This window comes from Eptesicus fuscus, chromosome 18, assembly GCF_027574615.1.
Source record: "Eptesicus fuscus isolate TK198812 chromosome 18, DD_ASM_mEF_20220401, whole genome shotgun sequence".
Lineage (NCBI taxonomy): Eukaryota > Metazoa > Chordata > Mammalia > Chiroptera > Vespertilionidae > Eptesicus > Eptesicus fuscus.
Genome location: NC_072490.1, coordinates 6,091,676 through 6,105,885, shown reverse-complemented (window position 1 = coordinate 6,105,885; position 14,210 = coordinate 6,091,676). Strand labels below are relative to the sequence as shown.

General features: G+C 59.5%; 2 protein-coding genes across 2 annotated transcripts in view; one reads left to right on the top strand and one right to left on the bottom strand.

Moving 5' to 3' along the window:
• On the top strand, positions 1 to 9,576 carry ACAA1 (acetyl-CoA acyltransferase 1). Its single transcript, XM_008154916.3, has 12 exons — positions 1 to 302; positions 497 to 590; positions 1,577 to 1,634; positions 3,554 to 3,633; positions 3,925 to 3,967; positions 5,700 to 5,798; positions 6,719 to 6,799; positions 7,815 to 8,005; positions 8,138 to 8,317; positions 8,603 to 8,658; positions 8,759 to 8,904; positions 9,240 to 9,576. Exons 1-12 carry the CDS (start codon positions 126 to 128, stop codon positions 9,313 to 9,315), a joined length of 1,281 nt encoding a protein of 426 aa, XP_008153138.1. The 5' UTR covers positions 1 to 125; the 3' UTR covers positions 9,316 to 9,576.
• A 45-nt stretch (positions 9,577 to 9,621) lies between these two features.
• The window catches only part of DLEC1 (DLEC1 cilia and flagella associated protein), a 45,704-nt gene continuing 41,115 nt past the window's right edge, over positions 9,622 to 14,210 (bottom strand). The window contains exons 32-37 of the mRNA XM_028132070.2: positions 13,944 to 14,028; positions 13,593 to 13,811; positions 11,427 to 11,588; positions 10,296 to 10,449; positions 10,012 to 10,135; positions 9,622 to 9,937 (exon numbers count right to left, since the gene is read on the bottom strand). Of these exons, the coding sequence (XP_027987871.2) occupies positions 9,814 to 9,937; positions 10,012 to 10,135; positions 10,296 to 10,449; positions 11,427 to 11,588; positions 13,593 to 13,811; positions 13,944 to 14,028 (868 nt within the window). The 3' untranslated portion in view covers positions 9,622 to 9,813. The remainder of the gene's footprint in view (positions 9,938 to 10,011; positions 10,136 to 10,295; positions 10,450 to 11,426; positions 11,589 to 13,592; positions 13,812 to 13,943; positions 14,029 to 14,210) is intronic.

Below are 14,210 nucleotides of genomic sequence, written 5' to 3'. Positions count from 1 at the left end.
GGCTGTGGGCGGTGTTTAGGCTTGGAGGGCAAAGGTTCGGTTTCGCGGTTTCGCTGGCGACCGTGTTTAGGTTCCGGCCCTCGGTACCGGGCCGGGTGGAGGGGGCTATCGGGCCGAGCTGCGCGATGCGGAGACTGCAGGTGGTGCTGGGCCACCTGAACGGCCGGCCCGACTCGGGCTCGAAGCCTGCGCTGCAGGCCGCGCCGTGCTGGAGCGGCTCTCCGCGCGCGTCGCCCGAGGACGTGGTGGTGGTGCACGGGCGGCGCACGGCCATCGGCCGAGGGGGCCGCGGCGGCTTCAAGGTGAGGCCCCGGTTCCGGGCGCGGGTGTGAGATGGCGGCAAGAGGCGAACTGGGGCCCGATCCCTCCATTCGGTTCCCCTCGGCGCCGGAGGTGGCTCCGCGCCCCAGCGGTGACAGCTCTGCCTCCCTGGGGTGGGAAAGAGGGGCGGGTAGCGCGGGTCACGGGGTCACCGCGGCCACGCTTCCCGCTGCAGGACACCACCCCCGACGAGCTCCTCTCGGCCGTCATGACCGCGGTTCTCCAGGACGTCAAGCTGAGCCCGACCCAACTGGGAGACATCTGCGTGGGTGAGCTCGCTACCCAGGCCCCGGGCTCGGCGCTCCTCGCCCTCCCATCCCGCTGAAGTCCTCAAACACGTCACCACCCCCAGGCTCGGTCCTGGTGCTCTCCCGAGAGGAGAGTCCGCCCGCCCCAAGAAGAGTTTGTCTTCTTAGGGCTGGACTCCGCCCCCGCCTCCGGGCACTCGCTTGGCCCTCCAAGCACATTCCCAGTGTTAAGTGGCAGGAAGCAGGGCTGTCAAGTGACAGACATTCCAACGCCAAGACTTGGCACAGGGGTGTGAGGACATCCCAGGAGACAGAAAACTATAGGATTCTATACTGATCCCGACATCCAGTCTCTGCTACAACAGAATGGAGCGAGTGCCAAAAACAGTCTAGTCCAGTTCCTCACCTACAAAATGGAGCAACTGAGGCCTGGGAATTTGCAGCAGAGCTTTGGACCTGAATCCAGAGCTGCCTGAACTTTGGTCAACCCTTTCCCCCCCACCTCTACTCTTCTAGCCTCAAAACATGACATCGTGTGGCCAGAGCCTCGTTAAAACACTGTGGAGGCCGCCACCCCTAGGTTGGAAATCACTGTTCCACCTACGGGGTGACGGCAGGGATTGGCAGAGGACACTTGGGGAGGTGTGCGTGCGCAGAGCCCCATTTCCCTAACTGACAGAACCAGTTTATTTGACGTCAGGCTTTGCATTGCGTTCTTTCCTTTGCATGACACCTTTCAAGGCAGGCCACCAGCCCACTGTGTGCCGATTTGGAAAGGTGGGGTGCACGGGGTGAGGGAGCTTGGGACCCTCAGGGACTGTGCCTAGTGTATGACCAGGAAGAGCTGCTATATAGCTTGCTCCCCCAGCTCCACACCTTGAAATCTCAGAGCCTCAAGGGAGCCTGTTTCTGAAGAAAGATCTGGAATGTTCCCTCTGTGGTATTCACACATGTACCTCAGTGCCCCAACCACCCCCGGGCACTGAATAAAGGTTTGTTGTCCACAGGAAATGTGCTCCAGCCGGGGGCCGGGGCAGTCATGGCCCGAATCGCCCAGTTTCTGAGGTAAACTTCCAGTTCCAGCTCTGGGTTGGCCATGTGGACTCTCAAGTGGGAGAGGATCAGGTTGGGCTTTGGGGAACTCGGCTTGTGGATGGGAGAGAATCGGGTTGGGCACCAGACCTGGAGGCAGCCAGGGTCCTCGGCACCGGGCTTGTGAGAACCCTACCTTTCCTCTACTTTGAAGGGAGATGGGTTACCTGCCTCGGGGCCAAGACCAACAGGGCCTGTGGGGTTATGAGATCTCTGTGACCTGAATTTTAGTCACAGTCAATTTAGCCAAAGTCAATGTTTGTAAGTACTGTTTGGACTCTGTCCTCCTTTGCTAGGTCAGTAACCAGGCAGGTACACTGAAGAGTGACACTCAGCTTTTTTGCCAGTTGAGCATGTAGGGACCTTCAGGCGTATCCCATCGGTAGAGGCTTGGGGACAAGGCAGAGCCCTAGGCGAGGGGTGGCCCAGGAGGGGCCCTGGTAAACTTGCCCTTCGCTTCTTGCTGTCCCAAGACAGAGGAGGCGTGCTCACGTTACTTTCACGTGTAGATTTAAGACCCACTTGGCTACGTACGCCAACTGCTTAGAGAAGAAATAAGGGGAACATTGGCCGGTGAAGGAACAGGAACACTGGCCAAACCTCTAGGGACTAGAAGAGGTTCCGGCTGCTTAGCCTGGAGTTCAAGTACTCCCAGGATCTGGCTCCAGACTTACCTTCCAGCCTTATCTCCCAGCTGCTGACCGGCCTTGACCCCCCCTTTCAGCCAGCCTGTGTGCCTGCTGTTCCCTATGCTGGTCATTCTGTCCCCTTGCAGTGCTGTCCCTGCCTCCGCTCTGCCCTGGCTAAACTCTGCCTAGTTTCACCATTTGCATGACTTCCCTGAGCTCCCAGGCTTAAAATGAGGACCCCTCCAGGAGCTAGCCACGTGCTTCCTTGTGCTGTTCTCTCCCATCTTGCTCTGTTGTTTCTGTCTCTGCTAGCGGATTCATTTTCTGTGTCGGTCAGGCATCCTCTAGGGCCGTGGTCGGCAAACTGCGGATCTTGAGCCGCATGCGGCTCTTGGGCCCCTTGAGTGTGGCTCTTCCACAAAATACCATGGCCTGGGCGAGTCTATTTTGAAGGAGTGGCGTTAGAAGAAGTTTCAGTTTAAAAAATTTGGCTCTCCAAAGAAATTTCAATCGTTGTCCTGTTGATATTTGGCTCTGTTGACTAATGAGTTTGCTGACCACGGCTCTAGGGCACTCTATAATGAGCATGTCAGCACCCTTCAGGTGGTATCTTATACGGAATAGATGCTTAGTGTACACTTGGGTTGGGTGAAGGGATGGTAACTAGAGAGTTAGGGGACTAGGAGACGATCTGCACACCAGGATCACCAGAGTGCTTTGACACCCCTACAGTGTAGTCCATGGATCTGGGGAGGGCCTGGTGATTTCCCCAGGGCAGGTTACATAAGGAGGGGCAGCCCCGCCAGCTTCCAGGGCAGGGACCCGGCTGGGAGCCTGGAGGAACCCACCAGAACAAGAAATGTTAGAACATCTGGTACCCATCAGGATCTTTGACCAGCTGGGAGCAGGCTTTCCAGAGAGAAGGGGAACAGAAAGGGTTAGGCCACATGGTTACTCCTGAGGCTGAGGAGTAGAGATGGTTTCTGGCCTAATACTTCCTTTTTCTCTGTTCTCTGGGAGAAGAAGATATACTATAGCTTTCATTTTTTTAATCTTCAAAGGGAAAGAAGGATCCCCGTGGCCTAACTAGCCTTCCCTTGCCTTTGGCTCTGCTTGCCCTTGATTGAAGAGAATCACAGGATGGGGGCGCGGGGAGCATGTGCTTGTACGGCCTGGGAACAAGTGCCTGTAGAGATGGGGTCTGCCCAGGAGGGATCTGGCCTAGAGAGGGAACAGGCTGACTGGCCGCACCTTCTGTTTCAGTGACATCCCAGAGACTGTGCCTTTGACCGCTGTCAACAGGCAGTGTTCCTCCGGGCTCCAGGCAGTGGCCAACATCGCTGGTAAGTTGTGACTGGGTGGGTGCCCATTGCCACAGCCTGGCCTTTGCCCTGGCTCTGTGAATTTGGCTCAGCTGAGTCACTATCTCCTGGGCAAGCAATGAGGATGTCTGAGAGGACTCTCAACCCAGAAAGAGGAGAGCCCCCTGCACTACCCCCAGGCTTTTCTGGGCACTCCTGGGCCTTCCCAGTCTGAGGCTGGAGCCCACGTAGAGACCAGGTGGGGAGAGGCCCCCCCGTTCCCAGAGCAGGACGACTCTGTTGAAGGATGTTTATGAAATGCTTTTGTTGCAGGTGGCATCAGAAATGGGTCTTATGACATTGGCATGGCTTGTGGGTAAGAATTTCTTTCTGCCAGAGCTTATTAACCAGCTTGTAACAATAAACTAATATTCATCTCCTGAGTTCAGAGAGGCCCATGATTTCAGGATTTCCCCCCTTAGGCAGCTGCCTGGGAGAGGGTTCCTACAAATTCGGCTGAGAAGTAGCCCTCAGCTCTGGCTGCTCAGGAATTGTTCGTACCTCTCGGCACCAATGGGGAAAGGAAGTGGGCTTTTCAAAGCTTTCTTTCTTGGAACCTGGCAGGCTGGAAACTGGGCAAGCGTGAGAAGATGGAGCGCTCGGGTTTCCTCCCACGGCCCTTGTCCATTCACGATGCTGCTGAGGGAGAAGTTGCGGTTTTGCTTCCCTAAAGCCAGGGGCAGCTGCCTACTCTGTAACTGGTTTATCCACTTTCTGCGGCTGTCTCCTTGTCCTCCACCCTGGAACCAAGGCGGAAACTTCTGGCTGCCTCCTGGGTTCTGGGGGGCATGGTCAGATCTGGGGTGGTTTGGTCACTGTCCGCTGTGGCTCCATCTTTGGCTGCAGCTTATGGAGCTGCAGAAGTTGTACTGGGCAGTCTCCCGGGAGGGACAGGGTGTGGGGCCCAGGCTTGGTGGGCACCCGGTGCTGGGAGGGCAGGCCAAGCGAGGGCTTTGGCAGGCCTGGTGGGGAGGGGGTGGCGAGTGGCCCCTTTCAGTCCCCCTGATAGCATTTCTTCACTGGAGCGTCGCCGGGCCTTTTCAGGGCTGTGCCCACTGGCGCTGGGTTGCATTGCCCTGTGTCTGCAACTAAATAAAACCAAAGGTTGCAGTACAGGGACTTTGGCCAGGAGAGGGCCACTGCCCAGTCTGCTCTCTGATCAGTCTCACGTCCCTCTATCTTACTGTGGGAGGGAGGAGTGGGGTCACTGGGGAGAAGGCTGGAGCCTTTGTGAGTTTCTTAGACACATCTGAGGCCCCCTAGCAGGTTAAGACCTTGTTACTAGGGTATTAAGGTCTGAGCCAGGACTGCCCCCCATGTCACAGGCTGGCTGTCCCTGTAGCTTCGATCATGAAGAGTATCCCAGAACATCCTGGTTAGGAGTGGGCTCTGAGGCCAGACCACCTAAATTTGGGTCCCGGCTAAATGACCATGAACAAGTTAGCCTCTCTGGGCCTGTGTCCTCATCTATACAATGGGGAGAGCCACCTCCGCCCTGTGGAAGTTGATGAGATTGAATTAACAACAGCTAACGCTCTAAGGCATCTATGTGACTGAGTCTGTTCTGAGTACGTAAGACCTGGAAGGACTTTAAAATAGTGCTGGGCACAGAGCAGCATTCCGTCAGGGTTATGTGTTATCAGCCCTTGAGGCCTGTGTTCCCCACCTCCTCAAAGCCCTTTCACCACAATAAACCGATCTCACTTCCTCGCGGCTCCTAGCACTTCCTCATCCAAGCCGGTCACATCACTCTTTGGTTTGCATCTTGTAAAATTTTTGTCTCTTCTCTCCTCTGAATCTGATCCCTGAGGACAGAGCCCTGGGCTTGATGGACGTTTCCCCCTCTGTGGCTGACGCTAGCCCAAGCCAGGGGAGCAGCTAAGTTAGGGAAGCATAATCCTGCCGTGAGGGGGGACCATGCGGTGCTCTGTCCCCCACCCCAGCTCTGGCTCATTGGCCGTGTCCTGGGGCTCCCTGCTTCCCAGCACTTGTCAGATGCACCGGAATCCTTGGCTGAGTCCGAATGATCCCCTCTTCCTCCTTCTCAGAGTGGAGTCTATGTCCCTGGCTGACAGAGGGAACCCTGGAAATATTACTTCACGCTTGGTGGATAAGGAGAAGGCCAGGGACTGCCTGATTCCCATGGGGTGAGTGTTCACCTGCAGCCGTGTGCCGCGTCCCTCAGCTCCCTGCCTGGCCTGGAGCAGGGGCCCGGCAACTCGGGTCATCTTGCAGCAGGTGCTGCCAACCCTGGCCTGCTTCAGGCTTGGTCTGCTCTGCAGGAACTCTGGATGGGACTCGATGCTGCCCTTTCCTGCACCCCCAGGCCCTCTCTGTGCCTCTGGGTTCCCAAACATGGCCTAGCCTGTCCCTCCCTCCCTGGGGGTTCAGTCACACGAGGGATGATGCAGCTGCACCCAATGTCTTGGAAAATTAGAAAGAGGAGGAACTAAGAAGCTTTGGTGACTGGACATGCTGGTGAAGGAACTTGGGCCCAGCAGATGCAACACGGAAAGCGTGTTGTTTGCCTAGCATGTTAGCTCTGCTGCCAGCGTCAGAGCTTCTGGGCCACTCGGAGTCCGTGGGCAGGGGATCCTGGCTCCACTTGAAGTTCAGAGAGGGCAGTGCACGGGCTGCCTCCACACCCAGTGACCATATCTCCAAGAGAAGCCCCTAAAGCCAGAAGGCCTCCCTGTGGCTCTGGGTTCCAGGATGAAGGTGGGCTTCACCTCCAGTGAGCAGGAAGCTTGGGTGGGATCTTCCCAGAGGGGCCGTGGAGTCCTCATCCCCCACATTAAAGCCGTTTTCCTGAGGCGTAGGAGGAGCTGGCCAAGAGCCCCCAGGAGTGCCCCCTCCCAGGCCCTCCTCTGCCCCTCTTCTCTTCTGGCCTCTGGTGTTCGAGCTTCTTAGGATCTGGGTGACTCCCTGTCTGTGCCCCTACATTCCCTGAGTCTGCATTCCTGTCTCTGCCACGGACTGGCCTTCCTGTCCTCCCGGTGCCGAGTTCCACTGCCTGGCCAGTCCCAGGCTGCCAGACTCACCCACACTGCTGCTGTCTGTCTTCTAGGATAACCTCGGAGAACGTAGCCGAGCGGTTTGGCATTTCACGGGAGAAGCAGGATACCTTTGCACTGGCTTCCCAGCAAAAGTGAGTGTTGTGTGGGGTGGCGTGTTTAAGAGCTGACCTAAGTGGTCTCCGGTGAGGCTGTCCGTAGACCAACTACAGGGCAGCGAGTGGTTCCCACGTCTCGTGCCTTGCAGGAGGGAGAGGGGGCACGAGCCAGGGCCAGTGTGCATTCTTAGCACTTCCACATCCTACTATTGTCTGTTCACCCTGAGTGTCTTCTTCCTACTGGGCCTCAGTTTCCCCATCTGTTCATTTGGGGGGGGGGGCGTGTAATGAGGGCCAGGACTCTTCTCTAACTGCTGTGGTTTGGTGATTAGACATGGTAGCCACAGGCTCCTCTGGATAGCCTGAGTGTGGGGCCAGCATTGCTGGGGACCTGGGCATCCCAGCTTCTGGACCACTCCTGCATCTGGGGCAGCTTCCTGAGGCAGAGGCTGGGGATGACATCAGGAGAACCCCAGGACTTGGGGCTCTGGGCAGGGGCAGGCTGAAGCTGGCAAGCCCCAGCTGCCCAGGGAGAGGACAGCAAAGGGAGGGAGCTTCTCTGAGGCACTGGTTCTTAGCCACTTGGCGTCAGTAAAGTGAGAATTTGGTGAGAGCTGTGGATTTCTCCCAGGGGAATGCCCTGGGCGCTTACATTTCGCCTGTGATTGTAAACATGATCCTAAAATAGGGGACAGGTGAACTGAGCCATTCTGATCAAACAGAAAAGTTGGCAGAATCCAGCACAGATACCCCTGGGGCTCCATCCTCGCTTTGGCACAGAAAGCCGAGCAGGCTCAGTCCCTCATGGCTGTCAGACTAAATGGGGCGCCCCCACCCCATTTTCTTCCCTTTGAGGTTGGGATTGGCCAAGATCTGAGGTCAATGGGGTAGTGGGACACCCACACCAGTCCCTCAGAGCTCCCCCAAGGCGGGGGTGACCCAGCATCTTGCAGTCTGAGCTGCGTGTCGGCCCCAGTGGGGAGGACGTGGAGGCAGCACAGGGACCCCGGCAGGCAGGGAGCCTCACTGTCCATGGTGCTCCGCACGGCAGGGCAGCCAGAGCCCAGAGCAAGGGCTGTTTCCAAGCTGAGATTGTGCCTGTGACCACCACGGTCCATGATGACAAGGGCACCGAGAGGAGGATCACCGTGGCCCAGGATGAGGGCATCCGCCCCAGCACCACCCTGGAGGGCCTGGCCAAGCTGAAGCCTGCCTTCAAGGAGGGCGGCTCCACCACTGCCGGTGAGACTGGGCTGGGGCACGTCCATGCTGGACAGACTGGGAGCCTGGCGCCACCAGGTGGGGTGGGCGCGGGGGCCCTGGGCCTCCTGAGACCTGCTCTGAGGCCTCCTTACCCCTATGGTTTGCTTCTAGGAAACTCTAGCCAAGTGAGCGATGGGGCAGCTGCCATCCTGCTGGCCCGGAGGTCCAAGGCAGAAGAGTTGGGCCTGCCCATCCTTGGGATCCTGAGGTCCTATGCAGTGGTTGGGGTCCCACCTGACATCATGGGCATTGGACCTGCCTATGCCATCCCGGAAGCCTTGAAAAAAGCAGGTAGGCGGCTCCTCCATGCCCTAGGTCTGGATCCCACTTCTGCCTCTCATGCTGCTGCCGGAGGGCGGTGGTCCTGTGGGTGCTGCAGAGTGAAGGTGGGACAGACTAGCACCCCTGGCAGAGCCCTTCCTGACCACACCGCTGGGACCCACTCCTTCATCTGGGACAGAGACAGACACACCAGGCAGCCCAAGGCCAGGGATGGGGTGGGACCTCGCGAGACTGAGAGTCCTGTAAGGGTCAGGGGCCGCTGGGTCAGCTTGGGTCTGTCCCCCTTGCCTGCAGGGCTGTCGGTGCACGACGTGGACATCTTCGAGATCAACGAGGCCTTTGCCAGCCAGGTGAGCCTCTTCTCCACACGGCCTGGGCCCTCGGCAGCCCAGGTGGAGTCAGGGGTGAGGGGACGGGAGGGAGTGAGAGCTGATGCCTGCCTCCCCTCAGGCTGTCTACTGTGTGGAGAAGCTAGGACTGCCCCCCGAGAAGGTGAACCCTCTGGGGGGTGCGGTCGCCTTGGGCCACCCACTGGGCTGCACTGGGGCTCGACAAGTCGTTACGCTGCTCAACGAGCTGAAGCGCCGTGGGAAGAGGTGAGGCCGACTCTCCATGGGGGTGTCATGGGGGAACCCCAAGCTGGGCACCCGAGGGGAGTAGGGGGAAGTATACTTGCACACACTCCGAGATAAGGATACAGGGCTGTGACCCCCGTTTGCCATGAGAGGCCGCTGTGAAGGGGACCCTGGCCTGCAGCAGACACCTGCCATGGGGGCGCCTAGGTGGGCAGTCGGGGAATTCCATACCCACAGCTTCCATCCTCTGTGCCATGAAGGCCTTGGTCTACCCAGCTCTGCCTGGTCTGGAGAGAGCTTGGTGGGGCTTCTGCCCTTTCTGCCCTCACCCAGCCAGCACGGTGCTCCTTCCACAGGGCATACGGGGTGGTGTCCATGTGCATTGGCACCGGAATGGGAGCTGCTGCTGTCTTTGAATACCCTGGAAACTGAGTGAGGCGCTGCCCACTCTGCTGGAGGCAAGAAAGCAACACTACAGGAGTGACGCCACGTGGGAAAATTCGGCGTGGTGGTTGTGGCTGCAGCGGGCAAATCGAGGCACTTCAGCTAATTTGGAAAACGTGACCACTGAGGACACAGTACAGGAGTGGGGGAGGTACTGGGTCACCCAGGCCACAAGGCCACCATGTAATTACGGGGAAGGGGCTTTGGATGAGGATGCAATAGACATAGTAAATGTATGTCAGCTTCTTACCATGTTTGTCTCGCCTCGGCTCAGTCTGAGTACTGATTCTTAACCACCACAGTCTGCACGGTGCGGCGGCCTCAGAGGACGGCCATGCAGGACCTGAGCTGAGACCAGCACGCGCCGTCCAGGCGCTGCTCAGGGGTCCTCGAGCGTGTGCCCTGCACAGCACACCTGTCCTTGGCTCTGGGCCATGTTTATTTCCAGAGTTGGCTGGGGGGTGCGGTGGTTCTGAGGGCAGAGCCTCAGAGCTGGTAGGGTGGCACAAATCTCTCGTCGTAAGAGCCTCGGCCCCGGAGCCTCAGGGTGCAGGCCTTCTCGCCGAGCATACCTTCCACCACCAGCGTGGACTCATACAGCTCACTGCTCCTGTGGGCCGCGGGCGCTGAGGTGAGGAGGGGGCTCCAGCCTTGGGCAGTGCCGGGGGCTGGGAGGGGCTGTACCTGGCGGTGAAGAGAACCTGCAGGACGATGGAGGTGGGAGGCGCGTTGACAGAGCGTGCCTCCAGCAGCCCACTGCTCGGGAAGACCCTGAATGCCGCAGGCTCCTGGTCCAGCTCCTTCTGGCCTGCACCGCGGGGAAGGGAGCGCATACGTGACAGGCAGCTGCATGCGCTGCCCCAGGAAGGCCCATCCCTGCAGAAATCCCAGGTGGTGTCAGCCACCTTCCTGGGGGCCCGGCCCAGCTGCACAGGGGAGCAGTGGGCAGCAAGGACAGCACGGCCTACCCATCAGCACGGCCCAGTAGCTCCGGCAGCCACTCAGGTTCATCAGGTAGATCTCCCGGACTCGCTCCTGGTTCACAAAGCAGGTCCCGAAATCCACCCAGCTGGTGGAGAGCTGCAGCTCGGGCACAGCCACGGTGGCCTGCAGGGGCACCACCTACGGGACAGAGCCGTTAACTTGGTGGGGACCAGCTGACTTTGCCCACCTCTGGTGGGCTCTGAGCCAGCGTCTCAGGGACACACGAGCCCTGCTGACCCCAAGGACTGCCGCTTCTGAGGAGCGCACAGTCAGCACGGGGAGGTGGAGGGGCCGGCGCTGTATCTAAAGCCCGAAGCTGCTGGTGGGCTTCTGCACAGAGGAAGGCGCCATCTGCTCCCCCTGCCACCCTTGCCCTGATCAGGCTCTGTGGCTTCTGCTCCCTGGTCGGGTGCTGTCCTGCCTTCCTCCCTGCCCCCACGGGGGCTCCAAGGCCCAGCCCTGTTTTCCTTGGGCCCTAGGCCATCTCCCCCTTTCCCTTGACATCGGGCCCTGCCTGTGCGAGTGCCCTAGCTCCTGACAGCCCCTCTGCCACCACTTCACCTGCAGGCACTGCCAGCCCACCGCCTCACCTTGGCCTCCCCTGCCCCCAGCTCCAGTGCTCAAATCCTCTGGCCTCTCTGGAACCCACCTCTCAGGCCAGACCACTTCTCATGGGCTTCTACCTGCCTGGGCCCTCCAGCTCAGCGCCACACCACAGCCCGTGACCTGTCACAGTCCACAGAACTAGGCCTGTGGTCCTCCACGAGCTGGAGCATCTGTCCCTCAAGTGCTTGCTATTCCCACCCATCAGGCCATCCCCTCGGCCTGACTTTCAATGTGGTTCCCTTTCCATTAAACAGTAATTAAATGGGAGGCTTCACATGCCATCTCCTGCAGGAAGCCTTCCCTGATTTTTCCCTTTATAGCACCTCACCTGGCTCTGAGCTCCTAAGAAAAGTAAGGATGAATGACCCTCATCTCTCCTTGACAAGGCCTCTTCCAAGGCAGGCTGGGCCCTCAGTAAGGACTTGGGCTCCTCTTATTTCTGAGGGCCCTCTCAGGGTTTGCCTTCCTCTGACCCCACCAGAACAGTGTGGGGCAGGCCTGGGACTCACCTGAGTGGTCTGGTTGGCGTACTCCAGGAGCAGATTCTGGGTAAACACCATCTCTTTCTCTCCACTCCCGCTCTGCCGAATGTCCACTCCGGGCAGCATCTGGTCAGCCGGGAGCTTCTGATAGGAGAGCAGCTCCAGGGAGAGCGAGAAGGACACGTCCACCTGACAGACAAGATCCAGCCGTCACCTGAGGCTGCTGAAGGCAGGTGGCAGCTTCTGTCCGGCCCTCCCTCCCACGGCCCCTGCAGGCCCCACAAGGCCGAAGCTCAGTCATGACAGCACAGCCTGCAGGGCTCTGGCTGACCCGGCCCAGCCAAGAGCCCAGCATGCGCTTCCCCACCCCCACCCAGAGCCCCGTCAGACGCATGCATCCCACAGACACTATCTGCCTGCTCTGGGCCCAGCACCCGTCACACCCGGATGAGGCTGTGCCTGCCCCTGCGAGCGGAGGGGCCAGAGGGGAGATGACAGCAAACCGTCCTTGACAGCCTCGCGCGGCCTAGGCAAGGCCTGTGTCTTTCTCCTGAGGACAGGGCGACGCCTCTGATGGGTTTGAAACGGACGTCCCATTCAGCTTTGCCTTCCTCAGGCCTCTGGCTGCTGCGGGAAGGTGGGCTGGGGGAGCTCGAGTGGGTGAGAGGACTGGAGGGGCCAAGGTGCAAAGTGGGCCCAGCAGGATGGGGCTTGATGTGTGTTCCTTGGGCCCAGTCATCAGAATGAACTGAGGCACTTGTTAAAAGTACAGATTCTTGCCGAAACCAGTTTGGCTCAGTGGATAGAGCGTCGGCCTGCGGACTGAAGGATCCCAGGTTCGGTTCCGGTCAAGGGCATGTACCCTGGTTGCGGGCACATCCCCAGTAGGGGGTGTGCAGGAGGCAGCTGGTCGATGTTTCTCTCTCATCGATGTTTCTGGCTCTCTATCCCTCTCCCTTCCTCTCTGTAAAATTCAATAAAATATATTTTTTAAAAAAAAGTACAGATTCTTTCTCATCTCTGCAGCTGGGCCTGGGGTCTACTTCTAACAAGCTTTCTAAAGGCCACCGGTGTGTCGCCCGGCTTGGAAACCACTGTCCTAGACCAAGACATGGTGTGGGATGAAGAGAAGGGCGGCGTGCTGAGAGGCTGAGCAGAGGGCGGCAGGTGGCTGCTCAGAGGTGGCTAGGGTGGATGATGCTCGCTGAGAGGAGGCACGCGGGGGCAGGGCTGGGTGCAGCGAGGCGGGAGTTCGGTTTGGGCCAGTGCTGTGTGGGAGGGAATGCTGGTCAGGAGTCAGGCGGGCAGTGCAGCAAGTGGCCGACAGTCGTGACACCCACACCGAAGTACACATTTTGAAAGGGGCAGCTTCTCCCTGAAGCTCTGGATGTGGTTGAGATGACCCAGGAGAGTGCAGAGAGGTGGGGAGGGCCCAGCCCCTCCGAGGACAGGAGGAGGGAGCCTCTGAAGCAGGACGGGGTGCGGAGAGAGGGCGGGGCACCCAGCCTGGCTGGCTGTTCTTGCCTGGCTGCACACACCTGGGAGCCCACAGTGAAGATGGGGTGCATACACACAGCCACTCAGGTGGCCTGTGACCTGTCCTCGTGCCACGTGCCTCAGAAACGGAAGGAGGCAGCTGTTTGTGGTTCCCACCGCCTGGCATTCCCACGACCACCCCACCTCCCAGTTCTGCAAATCCAGGGTTCTATTGTCACAGAAGAGAGACAGTCACTTTGGACCTGGGCAGATGGCAATCAAGCTGTGAACTCACCTGAGTGAGGGCACGTGGGAGGGGGGAGGCTGTGTGCAAAGTGGAGGTGCTGGTGGGAATGCTCGGCCTTGACCGGGGTGCTGGCAGAGGGACTGAGAGGGTCTGCTTGCCCGGGACTTGAGTTGTGTTCACACTGGTATGCCTGGTCCTTCCTCCATGTGTGAGCCACCTGTGCAGAGGGCCCGTGTTGGCTGGAAGTGGTGTGTCTAGTGGGAGTGCGCTCCTGGGTGCCCTCCTGGGTGCCCAGGGCATGGGCTGAGGGGTCAAATGTGTGGTTTGGATACACAGGTCTGTGTGTTTGTGTCTGCGTACAAATGTGTGAGGTGTGTTGTCTGCACATGTGTGCATGTATGAGAGAGGAAGGTGACTCTGCCCAGAGGAGTGTGCCCACGAGGCTGAGGACCCCAGGACCCTCCACTGACCAGCATGTTCTCCTGCGGGTGGAGCACCAGCTGCCTGCCGGCTGCGGCCGACCCCTCCTCACACTCCTGCTCCCAGCCAGCGCCAGGAGCTCTGCGGGCGCGGCTAGCTCCATCCTGAGACACGGAGAAGGGCCTGGAGACCAGGAGCCGGAAGTAGTGCGGGATGTCTGTGGTGTTGGTCAGCTTCAGGTGATGGGTGGTCACCAGCTCACTCAGCACCTGGGTGGGCACAGAGCGGGGGGCTAGGAGGCATCTCCCCTCGCCTCAGGCCCAGGGCTCTGGGGTGGGGTGGGTGGGGGTGCTATGCCTCAGAAGGGCCTACAGGGACATGGGAGGGGGCAGCACACTCACCCCTGCACAGGGCTGCTCGGGGATGAGGTCACTGGCCTGGAGCCGGAATTGCATGCCGCCGCCGTAGTCCCGCTCCACGCTTAGCCTGCCAGCAACAGGCATGGCGGGGCCAGGCTGGGCCTCTGGGGCCTCCTGGCAGCCCCCCCCCCCCCTCGGCCTGGCCGGCCTTTACCTGGGCTCACCTGCTGGCTGCTCCTCCCTCCCCCTCCCACTTCTGTGGTCTTGCTCCCAGAACCCTGTCTGGTCCCCGCCAGGGCCGGGTAAGGG